The sequence below is a fragment of the Pelodiscus sinensis genome, chromosome 7 (assembly GCF_049634645.1).
Source record: "Pelodiscus sinensis isolate JC-2024 chromosome 7, ASM4963464v1, whole genome shotgun sequence".
Taxonomy (NCBI): Eukaryota; Metazoa; Chordata; order Testudines; family Trionychidae; genus Pelodiscus; species Pelodiscus sinensis.
In genome coordinates, this window is record NC_134717.1 from 45,724,286 (window position 1) to 45,748,826 (window position 24,541).

At 39.6% G+C, this 24,541-nt stretch overlaps 1 protein-coding gene across 3 annotated transcripts in view; it reads left to right on the top strand.

The window, feature by feature from the left end:
* Positions 1–24,541, top strand: part of AGPS (alkylglycerone phosphate synthase) — a 150,895-nt gene that overhangs the window by 54,502 nt on the left and 71,852 nt on the right. For all 3 annotated transcript variants that reach the window (XM_075933712.1, XM_006119452.4, XM_006119454.4), the window contains exons 10-13: positions 109–217; positions 5,081–5,208; positions 17,072–17,123; positions 22,213–22,289. In XM_075933712.1, the coding sequence (XP_075789827.1) occupies positions 109–217; positions 5,081–5,208; positions 17,072–17,123; positions 22,213–22,289 (366 nt within the window). The remainder of the gene's footprint in view (positions 1–108; positions 218–5,080; positions 5,209–17,071; positions 17,124–22,212; positions 22,290–24,541) is intronic.

Consider the following 24,541-nt stretch of genomic DNA (forward strand, 5'->3'; position numbering starts at 1 on the left):
ATTTTTCTGGTAAACAAGTTTTATACAAATATATTAATCCATAGATATTAATTGCTTGACTGTTAAATACTACAGGAATATATAATCACTGTATAATTTGTTAAACAGGTGGTTCACATTAAAATGGTAACCCCAAGAGGAGTAATAGAAAAAGGCTGTCAAGTACCTCGCATGTCAACAGGACCTGATATCCATCATTTCATTATGGGATCTGAAGGTATAAACAAAAGTAATATCAAGATGGTGTTAGTGAGATTATATCATTTTCTTGTAATGGTTTGAAATCCCTTGGGATTTATTTATTCAAAACCTTATTTTTCATTTAATGGGTAGTATTCCAATGGCATTTAATGGGTAGTATTCCAAGGAAGAATTTTCCTTCATTTTTCTACCACTTTGTGGCTCTGAACATGGCCACGTGGTGTTCCATAAATACGTGCCCAAAAAGGTCTATTGATACTTCTCTCGCGTCTAACTATAATTATCAATTTGTTTGAACTCAAACGTTAAGAAACTATTTAAAAATCATTGCCATATAAACAGCCAAGAAATGTTAATTACTACAATACTGAGGTTATCATCTTCTTTGTGTTAAGTAATTAAATCTCTACTTTAGCCTTCTGGTACCATGTTACTTAATGCAGGATGTATTGTTTCTTGCTGTTTTAATAAAGTTAATGTAACTGAATCTACTCAATTTAAAATGATTTGGAAGTAATTAAATATTCATTAATTTTGGCTTACCCATTTAGGTGAAACATGGCACCAAATTACATTTCAAGAAGTTATTTATTAATATGAAAATGTCTTGTTGGTTTGTATCTTTTTATAATTAAAATGATTCTAGTTGGATTTGCTTAAGATTGCTATGTGAGTATTTCAATTTTCATGCATATGCAGAAGTAGGGCCAATGTAAATTTACATGTGTATTGAGGGACATTTATTCTCAAAAAATTTCATTTAACATGAAGTGTTCACATGAACAACTGAATATATAATTGACCAGGTTTGTGTTCCTTTCCTTGTCAGTATCCTTCTATTTATTCCCTTTTGTTTCTGGTATGTATCAATTACTCCTGCAGGATTTCTCCATGAGAAAGATGTCCATATTACTCCAATAGGTACCCAAAAAACTCTGAAAAGCTTTTTAAATTAAAAGTTTCTAACAGACACCTACTGCAAATGCTGTTAAAACGTTTTCATAGAAAAATTATCATAAGGAGTTAGTATAAAGAATCATTATTCATGTGTTGTACAGAGTTGACTATTTAAAATAGTCTTTAGAACTTCTTGTAAATGCTTGTATTGCTGAGAACCGAAGAGTTTAAGTTCTTAAAACAAATTTTCTTCAAATTCCACACATCTAAAATTTTCCAAAGTCCAGGACTTCTATTTACATCTTCATGTAAGTTCATATTGACTACTTCTTAACTACTAAAAACTACAGTATTATCCCCTTTGTCTGTTATAACTGATTAGAATTAAAGAAAGCTAGTCATGTCAGATGGAAAGTTTAGGCTATGACTAGACTTGCAGAGAAATTGATGCTGCAGCAGTTGATCTTCAAGCATTGAGTGTAGCAGGTCTAAATCCAATGTTGAGGGTACCTCCATCAACACTAGCATTCCTTGCCTATCGTAAGGGAAATCAAAGGGAGTATTTCTCATGTCAATCTCCTATTGTGGGAATGGCACCGAGTACGTTGGCTCCAGCTATGTTATTTACCTAACTGGAATTGTGAACCTTAAGCCTGTCTTCCTCCGTAGTATAGATCTTTCCTTAGTCTAGTTATTAGCAAAATCTGGTAACCTAACAAGCTGGTATAAATTTGCCATCTGCTTTACACCATAGACTTGTTACTGTATGCTCTGTTTTCCTAGTTCATTATTTGTAATTCAGTTGCTCCAAAAGGCCCCAATCAGAATTGTATCTCCACTGTGCTAGGCATTAGGGATGTTAAATTTTGACGAATGAGCTAATCCAGTAGTTGATGGAATTTCCATCGACTACGTGATTAGTCGATAATGGGGGTGCTCACTATTCCACTACACCTCTCCCGTTGGAATGTACAGGAGCTGCTCACAGCTCTTCTACATTTCAGAGGGAGAGAGGCAGCAGGAAGCTGCACCAGCAGGGAGCAAAGCAGTCCACCTGGCACAGGTTCCCCTCTGCGCTTCTTCCTTTGAAATGTACAAGAGCTGTAGGTGGCTCTTGTACATTCCAAAGATAGAGGAGCAGCGGTGGGATCGACGCGAATGGGACTGTTTCAATCCCTGCTCGTGTAGTTTCCCTGCTCCCAGCACTGTCTCTGCAGGGTGGGGGGGAACCAGCTTTTAAACCAGCTCCCCCCAACACCGGTTCATGCTCTCTCCCTTCTCCCCTTGCTGCCTTTCTCTCTGATAGAGGAAGGAAGCGTGGGGAAGTGACTAGTAGAGTTCCAGCTCAGCTACCCAATAAGCATTTGCTTATTGGGTAATTGACTAGTCATTTACATCCCTACTAGGCACTACAGAAATACACAGCTGGGCATGGTTGTGTCTCGAAGACTTTGCAATCTAATTACTTAGTAAATTTTTTGAAACTGCAAGATAAAAACCTGTCTATGTACTCTAAATGTGTGTCCTGAGCATACTCAAGTTAGAGACCTTTGACATCAGTACTGTTCAATAGTGCATGGACTCTGCCATCCTCAAGTGGCGCAGAGGGCATAAAATGGGAGTGGCCATGATTTTCCTCTGTTCATTCTTACCATTTGTAGCAAGAGTTGGAGCTTCCCATTGCTTTTGAGCATCAGTTACCCAGCTCAAAAGAGAATTTTCTCCTTTTGTATATAGTTGCAAGTCAGCATTTCAAACCTCAACAACCACAAACTACTCCTGGGGGAAAAATATAGTGAAATTCTAGTTTAGTTAGTTCCAGTGCTGTTCTAGGAATTTTTTTGCCATGCAGAAATCCCCTGGATTTAAACAGTTTGATATTGGGCAGAACTATCTCACTGATAGGCACAAAAGGTGCTTAGTTTGTTTAGTTGTCTCAAATTGTAGGGAACTTGGATTAAAGAGCAACCCATTACAATTATTTTCTCTCACACAGACAATATTTTTTGTAAGAAAAAAGGTGCTGGTACTCCCGGCTCAAAGCTGAGCAAAAAAAAATAAATAAACTGCACCGGGGGCCAAAATGCAATCACAGCCCCTTTAAGAGCCGTGTATCTGGGGCCAAGCCTCCCCAGGAAATACATGCTGGTATGCCAGAGGGGAATCCCATTCAATTCAATTTCAGATGGGAAAATAGGTGCTGGTATGCCGTCCCGGGAAGGAGGGAGGGAGGATGGATGGATGCGTGCGTGCACGCGCGCACACACAAATCATAATCCCTGTATTTGGGTGTATTAAGTGTTCCTATAATCACAACATCCACCACAGAATAATCAAAGCTTTCAGGAAGAAAACTCAAACCAAAACAAAAAGCTTAGTAATGGATAATCCTTGTGGGGTGGATCTAAGGGTGTGTCTACACTGCACCATTATTTGGAGATAATTAGTGTTATTTTGAAAAAACAATGCGAGGGTCTACACAATGATTCTGTTTTGAAATTATTTTGAAATAACGGACGGCTTATTCCGAAATCTGCAAACCTCATTCTTCAAGGAATAATGCCTATTCCAAAATAGCTATCTCGAAATAAGGGGTGTATAAAAGCTCCACTGCTGCTATATCGAAATAGCTGCTCACCAGAGCCATTCTAAATTATTCTTCCCCAGTGCCTCCTGGGGCTCTAAATTGAGATAGCACATCTGTATTAGGGAAGCCTGGCCCGGACTAATTTTGAGGCTGCAGTGTAGACAAGCTATTTCGAAATAAGCAAGCAGTGTAGATGCTTAATGTACATTACTAATAAAAGTATTAGTTCTATTTTTAAATAGTAAATTTGAGTTATCACCTTCACTGTAACTTGCACTAAAGCTAGCTTCCTGCTGTATAATAAATATAACAGTGTCATATAAACCTTATTTTTAATGAAGCTCTGTAATAGCCTTTTTAACATTTTTGTGTATATACTTCTCTTGTGTTGAGAGATCAATTATATCTTGTTTTATGTTCAAATAAATATTTAATGTCTGACTAAATCTCCAATGGTCACAACCTTTTCATGCCCTTGGTGCAGATTTCCAGCACATGTGCTGCTAAAGATTTCTGATTCAAGTGTAATGTATGCACATACGTTTACATGGTTTTTTTTACTTTTTCAATTTGTTTCAAGACACCGAAACCCTACTTACAGCAGTAGTTTGCATTGTTTTTAGCACTACATATTGCCATTTTACCATGACATTCCAACATTGAATAACTCACGTTAATAGTTAGTCAAACTCTGTGAAGGCTTTCACAAAACCATCTTAAAAATGTAGTTATATCCTAACTGATTTACCCGACCTCCTGTATTTCTTGTATGATCTTCAGGTTAATTTCAGTTGCTTGATTTCCTCAGGTAACAAGTTAATTCTTCTCCATCCTGAATTGTTTGTTTATAGTCCTAATGTTAAAGGATTTGAAAACTAATTTAGCTTTTCTCCTAACTCAAATCAATACTATTGTAATAACTAATCCCCTTCACTACAAATCACTGAGTAGAATGGTGAAAAAATATTCATTTTTAAACCTAATTGGCTTATACAACTGGATATACAACCTGTTTTCTTTACCTGACAATTCCATTTAGAGCCTGTCAAAAACAGAGGCACAGCTTGGCGTGAATACAGTAAAGCAGCTGTGCTTTTGCAGACTATTTCATTAAAACTATTAGATTGTAAACATCTTGATCTTGTTTGATTTTTCTGAAAGAAAACTGATCTACAATTAGAGAAATGTTGTCAACATTTGTTTGGAGACATGTAGAAGGAAAAATTAAATTTCTGGTGAAATGATGCACAACACAACTGCTACTCTAAGCTTTTAAAATAAATTATCAGATTTCCAGAGGCATCTAATTTATGGCATCAGTAATACTCAATCTATTAAGTCTGAAAGCCAGAAATATTTTTGACATTGAAATGACATACATTTCCTTTTTTAAAGGAACTCTTGGAGTGGTTACAGAAGTCACAATAAAAATTCGACCAACACCTGAATATCAGAAGTATGGCTCTGTAGTATTTCCTAACTTCGAACGAGGAGTGGCCTGTTTAAGAGAAATAGCAAAGCAGGTAAAGAGAAGTTTTGTGGTTGAATTCTGTTACAGTTTGAGTTCTATCACTAGGTGGCACAGTAATGCTCTTATTGCCTTTAGATACTACTTGTGGTTAAGTGGGTTCAATTTTAAAACCTTTGAAACCTCAGTTTAATTTGTTTTAAAAAATTAGCTAAAATTTGATTTGAAAACTTATTTTCATGTTGTTCCAGATTAAGGAAGTTGAACAGCAAGTACCACAGATGAGTGTATGTGCACTAGAATGGTGCTATACTCAGGCACTGTTTTGGAAGATACAGAAACTCTTTGGATCACTTTTTAGTAACAGAAGAGAACAACTGATCCAATCTGCTAGAGATATGACAACGGAAAATGGGGGGCGGGCATTTAGGAGTGAAGGGACAGCTGATAGCAGTATTTGGGGTGGATCAGGGATGCCTCAGGTTGAAGTGGTCTTTATTCTACATAGCTACCTTGGGACTGTTCTAGTTTTCTTTGAAAAGTTTTGTAGCTGATAGCATCGGCCTGGAGGTTTCTCAAGGTAATGTTCAACAATCACATTCCCAGAATAGTTTTCAGAAAGATCTTGAGCACATAATTCTAGAATACTTATGAAAGTAGGGGAAAAAAAAAACCCAAACCAAAACAAAAAATGTAATCCTCATGGGCTGGATTCTAAACTTACCTTTTTTCTTATTAGTGTTTTTTCTTACTATTGGTACCTTTAAAGTAGTAAATTGCATCCTGCACTAAAGCTAGCTTACTGCTGTACAGTAAATGTAATATAAGATGTATATGGCAGACTATTTTTGAAGATCTATAATAGCCATTTTAACATTTTCTCATATATACTTTCTCCTCTTTTTTTGTGTTGAACTGTCAATTATATCTTGTTTTATGCCCAATTAAATATTTAATATGAAAATAAATCTCCAGTGAGAGAACTAGCATAAATGGATAACAGTAGATCGAAAAGTATTATAGTGTGGATCTATGGTATCCTGCCCCCTATCAAAAATGTCATTACCTGTTTTTCAACTCATTGATAATTCAGAAGAAAGTGATCTTGAATTCTTATGGATCAATGTCCGAATAGATAAATCACAAGCTGCGGTGTACGTTGGTGTCTACTACTCACCATTCAATCATAATAGATAACAGGATGACTACTTTCTAATGCGCCTGTCTGTAATGTGTAGAGATAAAAAGCCCGGCATGATCATGAGGTATTTACATTTGAATGACATGTTTGAAATTTCTGAATGTTATAGATAAATTTCCTAACTCAAAAGTGTTGCAGCCAAAAGTTAAACTTGTCCTAACTGATTAAGTGGAACTGATCACAGAACTATAAATTAATGGTGGCATAGGTACAAATTACATTTATACTTATATACACCACATGTTATATATATTAAAATATGTAGTGTGTATATAAATATGAAAATATAGTGCTTTGAGCCAATTTCACAAAGCTGAAAACAATTGAGTCAAATCAGCTATGAGAGAATAAATAAGAAAAATGAACTGGGAATTATTTAAGAATACCTAATTAAATGTCTCAAACCCCAGTCTCATATTTGAGAGAGAAGGCTGTGCTGGCTAACATTTTTTTTTGTTTTGCTTTAGAGGAGCAGTAAAGGCAGCAATAAAAATTAAATATATAAATAAATGTAAGAAAGGGGATGTTAATAGTAATGAATCAAAAGCTAGGAACTGTAGAAAATGGGTAAGGGAAGTGACGGGAAATAAGAAGAAATCTATGCCCAGTAAAGATAAAGACAGTACATTTTTAATGTAAACAATAAAAAGAGTACTGACCATGGTTTTGGTCCGTTACTAGATATGAAAGTAGAATTGTCAGTGATTATGCTGATAAGACCATGAAGCTCAATGAGTATTTTTGTGCTGGATGTAGAGGAAAAAACAGATGACTTTCACATGGTGGTAGTACCTCTCTTTGCTTTCCATTAGTATCTCTGGAGGATGTTAAATAGAGGATACTAAAGTTAGGCATTTTTAAATCAAGATAATTTGCATCCAGGAGTTTTAAAAGAGCTGCCGAGCAGCTTGCTGGACTATTAAATATAAGTCTTGACGAACTGGAGAATTTCTGGAGAACTGGAAGAAAGCTCATGTTGTGCCAGGATTACATGAGTAATTAGAAGCCTATCAGCCTGACATTGATCCCAGGAAAGATAATGGAATGGCTGATAAGCGTTCCAGCTTAGAAAGAATAAAAGAAGAAGAATATAGGTAGGGCCAATCATTGTGGGTTTGTGGAAAATACATCCGGTCATACTAAAGTGATTCCATTTTTTATGAGATCACAAGTTTTGATGAAGAAAATAATGTTGCCATACTAAGACTTCTGTAAGGCCTTTGGTTTGGTACCACATGACATTTTAATTGAATAACCAGAATATTAAATTATCACATGCACATTAAATGGATTGAAAGCTTGGCTAAGTGATTGGTCTCAAAATACAATTTTAGACAAGGAATCATCACCAAACAAGTGTGTTTCCAGTAGGGTCCCCCACAGACCAGTACTTGATCTTATGATAATTAACATTTTTATCAATGATCTGGAAGAAAGCCTAAAATCACTGATAAGGTTTGCAGCTGACCCAAAAATTAGGTAGTGGTGGTAAATAACAAGGGCCAAGTCGTTGTTTCGGAGCAGTCTTGATCATTTGATAAACAGTGCAAATAAACTATTTTAATAAGGTTAAAAGTGTGTTCATTTGGGAAGAAAGAATGTAGGCTATAATTACAAAATGGAGGATTCTATCTTAAGAAGCAGTGAGTCTAAAGAGGGTTTAGGTGTCATAGTGAATAATCATCCGAATGTAAGTTCATGCTTTGATGCTGTGGCCAAGAGTTATTGTGAGCTTGGGATGTATATACGGGAATTTCCAGGAGAAATAGAGAAGTTATTTTACTACTTTATTTGGCACTGTTGGAACTGCTACTGGAATACGGAGTCTAGTCCTGGCACCCTCGGTTCAGGAAGGATGTTACACTGCTCTCTGGTTCCTCGACCAAAATGAATACAGGTTTTGATCTCTGAAGTGGCCAGCGCAGAAACCCCAAACATAGTCTCCTAAACATCACCATCCAGGACTATTGCACCTGACTATTGAAACCCTTTAGATGTCCTCTAGCACCGTCTTCCTTTCCAAATCTGAAAGCACTGAAAAAACAGAGGATATCTGCCTCTCCCACCTTCTACAAGCAGAGTGCTTCCTTCACACCACGGAATGCAGCTGATACCTGTCCTACAGCAGGTGGCCATAGATACTGTTGTAATTAAATCTACAGTTTCCACCCTACAGATCACTGTGACCGATTCAGAGTGCACTGCAAGCTAAATCCAGATGAATGAGTGAAGCATGAAGCAGAAAACAGAATTTCTGAAGTGGAAGATTTCAAAGACAGCAAATTACAATTTATGAAGACCTCTAATGATAACAGGACTGTAAGATCAAGCTTATTGATCTAGAAGATTGCTCATAAGAATGTAATGTCAGTATTGTAGGTGTTCCTGAGGGAAAACAAAAAGGTAAATCCTCTGTAATTGTTCCTAAACTACTGAATTGATGGATCCTGCCAGTGGATCTTTTTAATTTCTTTAGAAACAGAAGAGGCATTTTGGTCCCTTGACCCTAAGACAGAACCAGATCAGTTTAGAGCTTTAGCTCTGAAGTTCCTATCACCTAAGGAGCTTACATTTCAGAAATCTAGAGAGGGAGGGGAAAGGAGTTACGAGGAGAACCAACAATTTAAAATACTACTCTTTAAAGGTTATGCCTGTGATGTGTTTGAAATCAGGGCATCTTTTAATCAATGAAAATAGTTGGCTGGGCAGATTAATTAAATTTAAGTTTAATACTTGGCAACACTCCATAGTAAGAATCTACAAGATAATATTGTTCATGTCTCCTCACGAAGCAGAAAAATATCTCAAATACCTTCAAACTCTCCTTACAAGAGGAGACATCTGTGCAATTATCCAAATATATGGAATTTATGTATTGCTCCTGGTGATCTCCTATGGCTGCTTTTGTATAAGTTGATACTGATCCTTTTCTTCTCCTCCCCTCCATTACTGTTGAAGGGTTAAAAGATTACCATCAATTTACTTATGACCTTGGCTCACAGGAAAAGAACATAGATGTAAAGTCCATCATTTCAATAATGTATATACAAATTTTCTTTATTAGATGGTGTTTGTTAATGAACTACTGTATCAAGGATTTACTGGTAATAAGTGATTACTATAGAAGTAAATATTGGGGCTTCAGGGGCTGTGAGGAACTCTAGATTTCACCAAATCTGGCTACATTCTTTGGGAATCAAGTATGTATGTATTTTTGGATTGTTCAAACAGATTCTTCTTCTTGACTGTGTGGTAGGGATGTTAAGTAGTGATTAATTTCATAGTCGATGGAATTTCCTAGTTGATAAGCACTTCCGTGTTCTGCCTTTGAAATGTACAAGAGCCCCTGGTAACTCCTGGCTCCCTACAGCGCTACCACCTCTTCTGTCCTTCTCCCCTCCTCCCCTGCTGCCTCTATCTGATAGAGGCAGCAAGGGGAGGGAAGCGACTAGTCAACTCTTTGCATTTGCTTATCAGACAGTCGATTAGTCCTTTACATCCCTACTGTGTGGTACTAATACGAATTTCTGTTTCTACTATCCTTTCCACTTTGCGTGTTTCCTTATTTTTTATGTGCTCCTTTCCTATTGCCCTCTTATTCCTGTAAAAAATATACTGGGATTGCTGGCTTGTATCACCTTTACTGCTTATATGCTTAGGAACTATATGTTAATCAGGAAAACTTGCAATCTTTCATTTATTCAGATAAAATATAAAGTTGTTTTATGATGATTTTAATATTGGTGGCTCCAATAACTAAATGTATCTTGGAAAATAGAACGTTTTAATCACTCTGTTAAAAGGAGAACAATATTCTGTGCTTAGAGAATGTTGACAATGCTATGCTCTAGGATAGGGCTACTCAACACTTGGCCCGTGACCACATGTGGCCCACCACCCGTATGTTTGCCGCCCAGGGATGGGAACTAAAACAAAAAAGTAGTCAATATAATGGTCTTCTATAATGATTGATATGTTTTAATAGTTCAATTCCTGCTCGCTTGTTGCTCCTGGGCCAGGGCATGGTTCGGGGCAGCTGGGCCACCTGCTCCGGGCTCCTTCCCTTTGTCAGCCCGGGCTGGGAGCCATGTTGCTCGGATGGTGTTTTCAGGTAGATTACTGATGCACTGTAAAAATGTTAAAAGGCAGGTAATTGACTAATTGTGTAGACGAGCAGCCTGGCTCGTACTACATTTAAAATGCAAAGCCACAGCAGTTCCAGACAGGTATGAGCTGGGCTTGTTTAGTCCCAGCTCATAGAATCATAAAATCCTAGAACTGGAAGGGACCTCAAGAGGTCATAAAGTCCAGCCTCCTGCCCCCACGGCAGGACCAACCACTGTCTAGAATAGATCATCCCTGACAAGTGCCTGTCTGACCTGCTCTTAAATATCTCCAGTGATAGAGATTCCACAACCCTGCTAGGCAATTTATTCCAGTGTTTAACCACCCTCACAGTTAGGAAGCTTTTCCTAATTTCCAACCTAAACCTCCCTTGCTGCAGTTTAAGCCCTTTGCTTCTTGTCTTATCCTCAGAGGCCAAGGAGAACAATTTTTCTCTCTCCTCCTTGTAACATCCTTTTAGGTACTTGAAAATTCCTATCATGTAGCCTCTCAGTCTTTTCTAAACTAAACAAGCCCAGTTCTTTCAGTCTTCCCTCAGAAGGTCATGGTTTCTAGACCTTTAATCATTTTTGTTGCTCTTCTCTAGACCTTCTCCAATTTCTCCATCTTTCTTGAAATGTGGTACCGAGAACTGGACACACTATTCCAATTATCAGAGGGGTAGCCATGTTAGTCTGGATCTGCAAAAGCGACAAGGAATCCTGTAGCACCTTGTAGACTAACAGATGTATTGGAGCATAAGCTTTCAGATGCATCTGACGAAGTGTGTCTTTGCCCATGAAAGCTTATGCTCCAATACATCTGTTAGTCTATAAAGTGCTACAGGATTCCTTGTCAATATTCCAGTTGAGGCCTAATAAGCACACAGTAGAGCTGAAGAATGACTTCTCATGTATTGCTCACAACACTCCTGTTAATGCATCCCAGAATCATGTTTGCTTTTTTTTTTCCCAACTGTCACACTGTTGACTCATATTTAGCTTGTGGCCCACTATGACTCCTATATCCCTTTAATCGGTAGTCCTTCCTAGACAATCGCTTCCCATTCTGTATGTGTGAAACTGATTTTCTTCCTAAGTGGAGTTCTTTGCATTTGTCCTTATTAAACTTCATCTGTTTACTTCACACCATTTCTTCAGTTTGTCCAGATAATTTTGAATTATGACCCTATACTCCCAAGCACTTGCAACCCCTCCCAGCTTAGTATCATCTGCAAACTTACCGTAATTTAGCAAATATAACCTGTGGGTTATATTCATTTTTACAAACCCCGCTACCCCCTTTCCTGCGGGCTATAGTCGTGCACGGATTATATAGGGTTGTTTTTTTTTCTGAAATAGCAGAGGATCCCCTCTCCCCCACCCCTTTCACTAACTTTGCCGGGCTGGGATTAGGCTCCCAGCCCGAGACCGAACAACGCGGAGAAACGTACAAGGGGCGCAACAGCCAGGAACGCTCCGGAGCCGGGGCAAAGGCATCCCCAGCAGAGGCGCAAAGTGGGAGGCTCCCAGCCCAGGCTGACAAAGGGAAGGAGCCTGGAGCAAGTTGTGGCCATGGGGCTCGGTGCCCAGCAGCAATGGCGGGAGTCTGCATGCAGCCACAGAAGCGGGGCCCAGGTATGGTGCTTGTTGCTCCTGTGCGATCCAAACGGGCTCCCTCCCCTGCCTGCAGCCGTGGCACACCGAACCCGCTGCGTGCTTGCTTGTTGCTCCTGGGCCAGGGCATGGTTCGGGGCAGCTGGGCCACCTGCTCCGGGCTCCTTCCCTTTGTCAGCCCGGGCTGGGAGCCTCCCGCCATGCGCCTCTGCTGGGGATGCCTCTGCCCCAGCTCCAGAGAATTCCCGGCTGTTTGTAAGTTTCCTCGTGTTGTTCAGTCGTGGGCTGGGAGCCTAACCCCCCCACACCGTAAATATACCCCTGCACCGTAAATTTACCCCGGCACAGTCTTGTATACCCCGCAGGTTATACTTGTGCGTGGGGTATACAAGATTTTTTTTTTATTGAAATAGAAAAAACTGCAGGTATATTCAGGTGCAGGGTATATTCGCTAAATTACGGTAATAATCATGCTCTCTATGCCATCATCTAAATCGTTGTTGAAGATATTAAACAGAACTGGTCCCAAGAGACCTCTGCAGAACCCTTCTTGTTATGCCCTTCCAGCATGATTGTGAACTGTTAGTAGCTACTCTCTGAGACTGGCTATCCAGCCAGATATGCTCCCACCTTATAGTAGCCCCATCTAGGCTGCATTTCCCTAGTTTATTGATATGAAGGTCATGTGAAACTGTCAATGCCTTAGTAAAGTCTAGGTATACCATGTCTACTGCTTCTCCCTTATCCAGAAAGCTTGATCTCCTATCAAAGTAAGCCAGCAGACTGGGCTTGACATGATTTGTTCTTTACAAATCCATGCTGGCTGTTACCTATCACCACCTTATCTTCCAGATGTTTGCAGATGAATTCCTTAATTACTTGCTCCATTATCTTCCCTGGAACAGAAGTTAAAATAATAGGTCTGTAGTTTCCTGGGTTATTTTCCTTTTTTATAGATGAGCATTATATTTGCCCTTTTCCAGTTTTCTGGAATCTCACCCGACTTCCATGATTTTTCAAAGATGATAGGTTAAGGCTCAGATACCTCCTGTATCAGCTCCTTGAGTATTCTAGAATGCATTTCATCAGGTCCTGGTGACTTGAAGACATCTAACTTTTCTAAGTAATTTTTAACTTGTTCTTTTATTTTAACTTCTAAGCCTACCCCGTTTCCACTAGCATTCGTTATGTCAGGCGCATCACCATACATCATCTTGACAGAAACTGAAACACAGAAGTCATTAAGGACCTCTGCCATTTCCAAATTTCTTGTTATTGTTTCTCCCTCTTGACTAAGCAATGGGCCTACCCTGACCTTGTCTTTCTCTTGCTCCTAATATACTTGTAGAACATCATCCTGCATATCTGTATTGTTTGCTTACATTCATCCTTTGCTTTTTGATCTATTTTTCACTTTTTATACAACTCCTTTTCGATTTTTAGATCTTATATGATCTCCTGGTTGATCCAACGTGGTCGCCTGCCATACTTTGTCTTTCCTATGGAGTGGAATAGTTTGCTTTTGGACCCTTAATAATGTCCCTTTTAAAAACTGCCAACACTTACCAGTTTTTCCTTTAGTTTTGTTTCCCATGGCACCATACCTACCAGTTTTCTGAGTTTATTAAAATCCATTGTCTCTTGCTGTTCTCCCTTCTACCATTCTTTAGAATCCTGAACTCTGATTCCATGATCACTTTCACCCAAGCTGCCTTTCACTGTCAAATTTTCAAAGAGTTCCTCCTTATTTGTTAAAATCAAATCATGCTGGGTCCAGCAGCCCTTGTCTGCAGCCAGAATCAGCTGGGAGATCACCTCACCAGAAATTTGTCCCCAAATAATGAATGGTCTTTGGAATCCAGCATCCTTTGGTCCCCATCTTTTGATGTGGAACATTTCACTGATAGATTTCTTTGCCATGAGATTCAAAGAGCTGTTTTTCTCTCAAAGGGATCTGTCTGGGTTCCCTGAACAATTAAACTTTTTTATGCCTTCTGCTTCAGTTGTGATCAGTGTTCCCTTTAAACTGCGTGGCAGCACAGCTTCACAGCTCACTAATCTGCCCTTCCCAGTCAGTCAACTCTATGCATCGAGCCCTGAGTCTCTTACTGGGTGGGGCTGATTATTCACCTGTGGAGGCGTGCTGCCACAGTTTAGAGGGAACACTGTGGCCATCCAACATGTCATCATTTTCCAGTTGAAATGAGATTGTGCTGCACTTTGCCACATTGGAGCAATGAGAACAAGATCTTTGACCTTTGACCTTCGGCTTCCCATTTCTCTTGGCCCTAAGCTCCTGACTCTGCATCATGGTCAAATTTTGCATCCAGTGCTCAGCTGCATGGTTGGAGGAGGAGGCGGAACAGTTTAAGCACTCTAGCAAATCTTACTTAGTAGAAAGCCCTCCACCAGAGCCACCTATTTGACCAAATGGAAGTGGTTCTTAGTGTGGTTGTTAGCCCACAGAATTCAACCAAAGATCACTTGTATTTGGAATGTTGTGAAGTATTTGTTACTCCTTCAGTTTTCTCTTCTTGCACTTAGTTAAGTGCACCTGATGGTAATTTTGTAATTACATCCATCAATTGATTTATCCCTGGGGAAGTTGGTGTTTCTGGCCTCCATGGTAGTAAGGTTCTTCAATGGAGCTGCCTGTCTCCACCACAGGTGGAGGAACTGGTTCCTTAGTAGGACCTCAGTAATGTTTTAGCAGTTCTTATGGGACATCCAATCCAGCCTGTGGCCGCTTTGCTCCCTTCTAAGTCAGAAAACTGCTTTCTTTGCGGCAATAACATCTGCAAGGCATGTTAGTTGCAAACTTTAGTGACAGAGTCTCCTTATGCAATTTTCCAAAGACAAAGTAAATCTGCAGTCACACCTTATTTTTATCTAAGTGGTTTCCCAGCATCACTCAAACCAATTGGTGTTCTTCCTCAAGCCATATTCAACTAGAGGTGAGTAGCATTTTTCCATGTTGAATGTCAGGTGATGTTTGGGTTTTAACCTAGATAAAGCTAAATCTTCTTGTCTTCATCTTATCCATTTGTTTCATATGCAGAGCAGTTGAAAGGTAGAGCCCTGCAAATCCATGGATATCTGCTTGATATCCATGGGAGTCTGCATCTGTGGATGTGAATATCTGTGGCTCATTTTTTGTGGCTACAGCTGCAGCTACAAATTTTGTCTGCGTAGTGTTCTACTGAAAGGGCAAGCAGCCTCTTCACAGACAGTCTCTACACGGATAACTTCTAGTATCATACCATACAAAGTAGCTCAGGGTGCACCTAAGCAGTGGATTCAAGCTCATTCTGAGAGGGCAAACAATGTAATATATTTTTAAATGTCTTCCTATGTTGGACATTTGCAGGGCTACCACTTGGTTCTTTGTAAGTTCATTTACAAATCACTGTACCATTATTGCATCTGATCTGGATGTAGTAAACTTTGGGAAGGCAATCTTGCAGTCTTTGTTTCAATAGACTGCATTCTACCTACTGCGAGTACATGGAATTACAGGACTGATTCTACTCAAATCAAAAACAGTTACTTACATGTATTCTGTTATTCTCAATATGAGATGTAAATACTTATTCCACAACCCACCCTCCATTCCCTCGGCATCAGACTATAGCTCTTGATGTTCAATATGAAGAGAGTGAGGGGGATCAGGGCAGTGTTGCTCTTATATAGTCAGGGGGAGGGGCTGGCACCCCAGGGTGAGTACTGCTACAGAAAATTCTCTGGCTTTGGTGCAGTGGGTGCCCACATCTACATGGAATAAATGTCTACATTACCCCTTGAAGAACAATATTTACTGTATATTTACTATACAGGCAAATTAACTTTTTTCCCCCTTAATCTAGTAGGGGCTGCTCCTCCTGCTCGCTACACTTGCCAACCCCCTTCTCTTGGGGGGGTAGGCCTCCCTAGCTCTCCCGCTGGCTGCCAGTTAGGGACAGGTTAAGGAGTGGCAGTCCTGGCCAGCCCCAGCTATCGCCCCTGTCCCTGGCTGAGGCAGCCCCAGCCCCCCTCCATCCTAAGCTGCTGGGCAGGGCCAGACAGAGGTGTGGCAGCCCTGGCCTGCTTGGGTACTTCCCCACCAGACACCAGGGGTTGGACCGGCCTGAGGCTGGCCTGATGCACTCTCCCTCCAATCATGAGGGGGGAGGCCTCGTGGCTGCCAGCCTCCCCCACGAAGGAGGAGTGGAAAGTGCCATGGAGAGCGGGAGAAGGCAGAGCAGCTGAGGGAGGGGCTCTGGGATGCAGAGTGACGTGATGACATCACTCTCTTCCCACAGTGAACATATTTATCTATAGAGATATACTAAATATAGACTAACAGATTTATTGGAGCATAAGGTTTTGTGGGCAAAGACCCACTTTGTCAGATGCCTCTAAATATGCATACTTAAATATGTTAGGCCAGATTCCACTTTAGTTGCTCCTTTAAAGACTCTCACAATGTTGTCATCAGGACAGAAAGCATAGAGCAGAAACTATTCACCCTGAATTTGTCCCTTTTAAGCTGCTGTTATATGCAACATCTCTTCACATGCTCTCTGTGGCTATTCCAGAGCAAAAGCTCAGGTGTGTCTAGAGAAGAACAGCCCTGTGTTTATCCTTGTTCTGCGCAGATTTGTTCCATTGGAATGATCTCTGCAAAGAACTCTGTTTAGAGATAAGGACATGGCCTTAAAATAATGCTGGATTTCTTTGGGACATGTTAATTTGTTTGTTGTTTATAAATACAGTTAAGCCTAAAGCCAGATTTTTGACCTAATGTCAAAAACTTGATGCAGTTTAAAACTGAGATTTTTGAATTTGTCAAATCTACTCATTGTTAGTATCTATCCAGGTAGTCAATATATGCTGTATATGCTGAAGTTCAAGGGAAACGAAAAATTTTAGTATCTATATCTATCGTTTTGACAACATGACTTACAGTTTAAACCACTTCAGCACAATTTTATTTACAAATTGATTTCATTCTTTTCTAGAGGTGTGCTCCTGCATCGATTCGCCTTGTTGACAATGCACAATTTCAGTTTGGTAAGTTCACAAATATTGTGTCCAAAATTAGTATTTATATTTTATTTATAGAGTGCCTTGTCTTAAGTGATAGTTCCTTATTACACTGAGGATAACTAAGGCCTAAATTTGCATCTGATTATTATTAATTAAGTCTCAGTGGAAGTTGCAGATACCACCAAACCTCATCTATCATAGGTGTTTGCTGACCCAAGAATGCCACAGTAAATGAAAACGTTGCTCACTTTAAAAAGGCTAAACCATATATTGTAAAAGTTTTAAAAGCACAACAAGGAAAAGCAGATAAACACTTTTTATCCCAACCCCAAGAAGGAAAGAAGATAGAAAAGTACCCCACAAACACAAGGTTACACAAAATACAATAATTACACAGTCCAGTAGTTGACAGTGGGTGAGAAGCTCCTGTCTCTCAAACCTTTGGCTAATTGAAAGCCTCTGGTGAAAGACAAGGAGGAGATCCCTCGCAGCGGTGACCCTCTGCGGTGCTCTCGACCTCAAGCCTTAGGCTCCTTCCGAGCCCTTAGCGAGGAACAGAGAGGCGATCCCTCGGAGACCCTGGGGACGGGTGTTGTGCAGGCAGGTGGTGGTGATCCTCGTCTGGGGCCTTCCGCTCCTAGATGCAGGAATCACCGGTGGAGACTTGCCTGGCGCTGATCTTCAGGTGGCTTCTGCTCTTCAGCAGGAACCGATGATTGACAGCTACCTATCCCTAATACCTGGAAACAAAACCTGACTAGCTAGACTCGACGCTCCCGTCACGGACAAGTACCCGGCCGCTGGTGCGGTGAACCGACGCACTAATCCTAACGGACACACTCGATGACGAGATCTAGCTAACCCTAACTAACTGAGACTGACATAAACAGACAGACAAGCAGGGACAATGGTGGCAGGAAGGAACACAGACAACTGTTAACCAGGCCTTCAAAGCACCCTTCTCATAAATATTCATGATCTTTATCTTTACAATCATTGGACCCTGTACAGGAAAACAAGGGTCCTGATTGGGTGCTTTGATAGACAAGCTGTAACAGCCTGGATCAGCGTGCCATGTGCAGCAGCACAGTGTGACATGTGCAGCTACTTGCGTGCCGTGTGCAACACTCCTAGAAACTTCTATATTAACATTCCTAACAGCTACTACATATTCATAACAAATCATACATATTAATGATTGCTTATACATATTAATGAGGTGTCAAAAATGAGCAGGCTACATCCTGGCTTAAAATTCAGACTGTCTGTCTCATTTCTAGTTTTGAATCTTTTTTGCCTTTTTGGAAACTTGACACTTTGGAATAGGAAGAGTGATAGAAATGTAGCCGTGTTAGTCTGGTGTAGCTGAAACAAAATACAGGACTAACAAGATGGTTTATTAGATGATGAGCTTTCGTGGGCCAGACCCACTTCCTCAGATCAAATAGTGGAAGAAAATAGTCACAACCATATATACCAAAGGATACAATTTTTTAAAAAAATGAACACATATGAAAAGGACAAATCACATTTCAGAACAGAAGGGGGCTGCTGGGGGGGGGGGGGGGGGGAGGGAAGGAAGGTAAATGCCTGTGAGTTAATATTAGAGGTGGGGAAGGGGAGATGTCTGTGAGTTAATGGTATTATAGGTGATAATTGGGGAAGCTATCTTTGTAATGGGTAAGGTAGTTAGGGTCTTGGTTCAGCCCCCACCCCCACCCCCTCCCCACAGAGAGTGTCGAATTTTAGCATGAATGCCAGTTCAGAGGATTCCCTTTCAAGTGCAGATTTGAAAGTCTTCTGAAGTAGGATGCGTGTGATTAGGTCATTGAGACAGTGTCCTTTCTGGCTGAAATGGCAAGAAACTGTTTTTTCTTTGTGATCCTGTCTGTCTGTTTTGTGGGCATTGATTCTTTGGCGAAGTGTCTGAGACGTTTGTCCAATGTAATCATCTACAGCCAAGCCCTTCAATACAACCGCATCTGCTCTAATCCCACTGACAGAGATCAGAAACTTCAGGATCTCTACCAAGCATTTATAAACCTCAACTACTCACCCGGAGAATTAAAAAAGCAAATTGAAAGGATGCACCATGAACTTCTGTCACTGCATCTCAATCCTGATTGTGTAATGCACTCTTTAAAGGGTGACTACTCAACAGTACTTATTGAGTGTCTGATATTTAAAACATGATGGTTGGCTTGTATATTTAAATGATTTTGGGTTCAGTTCTTCCCCGTTGTCTAATGGGAGTTGAATGTGTTAATCTTACAGCAAAATTTGGCTTTCACTTTTAAATCTTCAAAACTAAGACATTTTTAAATATATGCTATGTAAACAGACAATGTTATGCTCCACAGGCAAGAAGCATTAAAAAGTGTTAGTATAGTTTTGGTCCTGCTGCAAAAAATACTCACATAATATTAATGTAAGTTTAAATTTGGGGTGTAATTTAATGATGGGCAGCATTAACTTAAAATTAAGGCAAAGCTCATCATTACTATTGCTTGGCCCACTAAGCTGTCAACAGCATTTTTGTAGTAAATTAAGTGCTAAGGAATTTAGTTGTAATTCAGTGTACATTCATGTGCATATAACTAGTCAGTTTTAATCATATATAAATCTGTGGGCATTCGTATGTAATAGGGATTTAAATTTAGTTTAACTAATCGACAGACTTTTCCATAAGCAAGGGGAGCTGCATTGGCTCCGGGAGCTAACCCTGTTGCGCACCAGCCTTTAACTGTATTAAGAGCTGACAGGCTCTCAATACATTTAAAAGGCTGAAGTGCAGTGGGGGTGGGACCTAGCGTGAGCCAGGAATCAGCTTTCCTGGCTTGCGCCAGGTTCTCCCTCTGCCCCCCCCCCCTTTAATTCTGATTTTTTTAAATGTATTAAAAGCCAGCATCTCTTAGTACATTTAAAAAGCAGAGGTGCAGCACCTGGGACTGGGTGTGAGCTGGGAATCAACTGATTCTTGGCTTGTGCCCAGTCTTCTCTATTCTCCTGCCTCCCCTGGACCTGCTGCACAGACGGTGCTGGGGGGAACCAGCTTTTAATCTGGCTCCCTTAGCACCGGCTCCTGCTTCCTCGCCCTTGCTGCTTCTGATAAGACTAGTTGACTATCCAGTACGCTTTTGCTTATTGGATAGTCAACTAGTCACTTACTTACATCCCTAGTCTGTAAATCTATTTCAGATAGCTATTTCCAATTAAAGTAAGAGCATGTGCATTCCTTGTGGTATAAAGTGTGGACTGAGTGTTGAGGAACTGAAAATGAGTGAATGCATTGTAATTTGAGTGTTGTATAGTCTTCAGTTACTGGCCTTTTTTTGTAGCTAACCCATGTTTTTTACCTTTTCAAAATGGAATTTCTGTAGTGTATTCTGAATGAAGCTATACCTGAAAACAATATAGAAAATTAAATGGTTACAGAATAAACCACTTCCCTTGCTTGTTGGGGTCTCTTGCAGGAAGCACATCACAATTGTACTATTTATGAATGTGAATCACTGCAATGGGATTGAACTATGGAGACTTAGGATTTTAGATGCTGACTACCTGAGATTTCTCCCTGAAGTGATAGCATGACAGTTGCCTTTAAAAGGCTTCAGTCTATCGGACTCATGGTTTAAATAGGAGGCTGCAGATGGCAGCACTTACCCTTTGAGCCAATGAATTCAGGGTGTGTGGTACTTCAGGGTCTGTCTGCCCCTCCAGATTTTTGAAGAAGAGTGTTTTGAAGGGTAAATCAAGTGGGGGATGAGCAATAACTTGTTGCAGTAGCATAAATGAGGGGAGGAAGTGCATAGTTGATAAGGAGTTGGATCTTTGAAATATGCAGTATTCTATTATACTGAACATATACCTAGAGCAAACCACAAATGCAACTTCAAAATTTTTAAAATAGTTTACTAACATAGTTTAAACTATTTGAAAACTGGTCTTCCACTTAAAGGCTTAGACCTGAGGTTAGGGTTATTTCACTTATTCTAATTAACTTCACAAGTACTTTAAACAGCTGTCCATGCTGTCCACTGTTAGGTGTTTGTGAGACAGTTAATGGCTGCTGGAAAAACATAAACCTTGAACTTATTTCTTAAGCAGGCAAAATATCTTCCAGTTTCTTTTAAAGGTTGTAGTTGAGTAAATTATTCTCTATTGCCTGAAATGAGCAGCCGTTGTGTAAATTTTTCATGCACATTTGACATTCATTAAGTATGTATAAAGGTGTACTTCTTGGAACTTGTTCTTATTTTCATAGTACGCAAAAGAGTTGCTTTTTTTTGAGTGAAAAGGAAAGGAGGCTGATGAATTACTGAAGTTCATACTTTATTGAGGAGAAAATACTTTTAAGTATTTGAGAAGGAAGTACTTGGAAATAACATGTGAACAGTGCATAACTTTTTTCTGAATTGGGCTCACAGCATGTAAACCAGATGTAAGGCTATTAAAATGAAACAGTTTTGGAAGTTTAGACATTGCTATTAACTGAAAACAATGGAAAAAATCATAATAGGTTTTCATCTCAATTCAACCCAGTCCTGAGGCATAGATGATAATTTAACAGACTCCAAGATGCCATTTATGTGTTCTAGTCATTTTAATTCTGCGTGTGATTAAGGAAGCAACTACTAGTTTACTTATTTAGAGAAATCTGCACAAGTGGTATCCCCAAAAAGGGGGAAAATTCTCCTCTACATCTCATTTTCAGATACTGGTTTCAATAGCTTGGCATAATTCAGAAATTTATCCTGGTTTTATTTATTCTATTGAAAGAATGTGGTTTAAACTTTCTATGAGCCATATACTTGTAGTGACCTGAACAAAAGCTAAGCAGAATTACATATCTGAAATAAGACATACATTTTAATATGATATTCTCCAAATATTTCTTTTGAATAACAATGAAAAACATTACACTAACACTAAGGAGTTTTCTTCATTTTGTTCCAAAAAATAAAATATTCCAAGTCCTTTTTTCTGAGAGCTTTACCTACAAATCCTTTATCAGAGCATTCTTCATTACATGATGAAATAAGATTTCTGAAAATGTTGCTGAATTATTGCCTTGTAACTTACTTTCTTCCTTTCCCTCCCTCTCTCCCCAAAGGACATGCTCTTAAACCACAGGTTGCTTCAATTTTCACATCATTTTTGGATGGGCTGAAAAAGTTCTATATCACAAAGGTATTTGATATTTTTATTTTAATGCTATTTAGGATTCAGAAACTTTCTGGGACGTTGTCTCCTGAATGGAGGTTCTCTTGAAATGTAACAAGAATAACAGTGCAGAAATTTCACTAATGGTTCATCCAAGAATCTCAAGGAAATTCTGTGCAGAGCATATTTTGCTATCAAGATTCCCAGTCTGAATGCTAGACTGAAGCAAGTTAGATTAAATGACCTTTTTCTGTTCAGTATCATTCATTTTAAAGTATCAAAACTAAATACTTGCACTACTTCACCTGTTAGCTTTGTACAAACATTAACTAATCCTCATAGCTCCCATGTGAAACAACTATTGTCTTTTACTACTTAAATAATTTCATAGATTCCAAGGCCAGAAGGGACAATTGTGATAATCTACATTGACCTACTTTGTTTTAGAAGAACATCCAGAATTGACTTTAAAAATGTTCAATGATGGGGAATCCTCTGACCCTTTTATAAGTTGTCACAGTGGTTAATTATAGAATCATGGAATTGTAGGACTAGAAGGAACCTCAATAGGTCATGTAATTTAATTATCTGCATAACTAAACATGGGACAGGTATTTGTCTAACTTGCTCTTAAAAACTTCCAGTGATAGAGATTCTACAGCCTCCTAGGCAATTTGTTCCAGGGCTTAATTACTCTGAGATTTAAGAGGTTTTTCCAATATCTAAACTAAATCTCCCTTGCTGCAATTTATACACTTTACTACTTGCCCAGTTCTGAGTAATTTAGGATAAACAGGATCATAAATTGTTCTAACAACCTTTCAAGAACTTGAAGTCTGTGATCATGTCCCCCTCCTCTAATCTTCTGTTTTCTGGAATAAGCAGCCTAATTTTTTCAATCTTTCCTCTTCAGTTGTGTTTTCTAAACCTTTAATATTTTGTTGCTTTCTTCTGGACTTTCTCCAGTTTGTTCACATCATTCTCAAAGTGTGATATCCAGCACTTGACACAATACTCGGCACCAGTTAAGGCCACAGCTGGAGTAAAGTTTCTCATGTCTTGCTCACAATACTCCTGCTAATACATCTCAGAATGTTTGCTTTATTTGCAATAGTATTAGATTGCTGACTCCTATTTAGTTTGCGATCTACTATAATGCCTCCCATCCTTTTCTGTACTATTTCTTCCTTGGCAGTCATTTCCCATTTTCTTCACATTCTGTCCATATTGAATTTCATTCTATTTATTTCAGACCATTTCTCTTGTTTGTCAAGATAATCTCTTTGTTTTTAACATCAACAGTTCTTTTAATTTCTTGTTTGAACTGTTGTCACTGTAACATCTATAACAAAATAAAAAATAAATCCCAAAAATGCCAGCAAAAAATTCTTGCTCGGACTCTGTTAAAAGCCTGCACGAACTGGATCTTCAAGAGGTCCATGAAAAGCAGCACAGACTCCAACCTGCTACCTCTTCTAGGATGGCCTTCCCCATGGATGAGTCCATCATGGATATTACTGATACCATCTAGCAGATGCCTGCATCTTTCATGCCTACTAGTAAGAGGGCTGACAGGAAATACTTCGTCCCAGCCAAGGGAATGGATTTTTTTATTCTTCCGTCCCCCACCTAATTTCCTGGTCGTGGACTTAGTCCAGCACAAGGCAAAACATCCTAAACTCCGGTCCACTCCCCAGGAAAAGGATCGTAAATGATTAGATATCCTGGGCAGAAAAGTCTATTTGTCAGTGACCATACAACTGAGAATAGTAAATTACTCAGCAATGCTCACTGATTACGACTACACCAACTATTCAAAGCTCCAAGAGCTCTCGCAGTTTCTACCGGACCAGAAACAACTACATCTGCATAGCTTTATCCAAGAGAGCCACATGATTGCCTGTACCTCCCTGCAATCAGCAACGGACGTAGCTAACACTGCATCCCATACTACGGCAACAGCCATCATGTTGTGTAGAGCATCGTGGCTCAAAGTGTCAGGAATCATGAGAGAGCTGCAACAAAGTCTAGGACCTTCCCTTCGACAGAACCAACTTGTTGGCATGGAAGATAGATGAGGTCTTGCCTTCCATGAAGGATTCTCGGACAACCAAGAGAACCCTTGGGATGTACACACCGCCCAACAAGAGGCAGAGATATAATTACTGATGACCCAGAGAACCATACAGATACCTGACAAAGTATGACTTTAGACAGAGGCAAAAACCTCAACAGTCTTTGACTAGCCAACCTTCCACCTCCAAGCAACAAATTTGAAA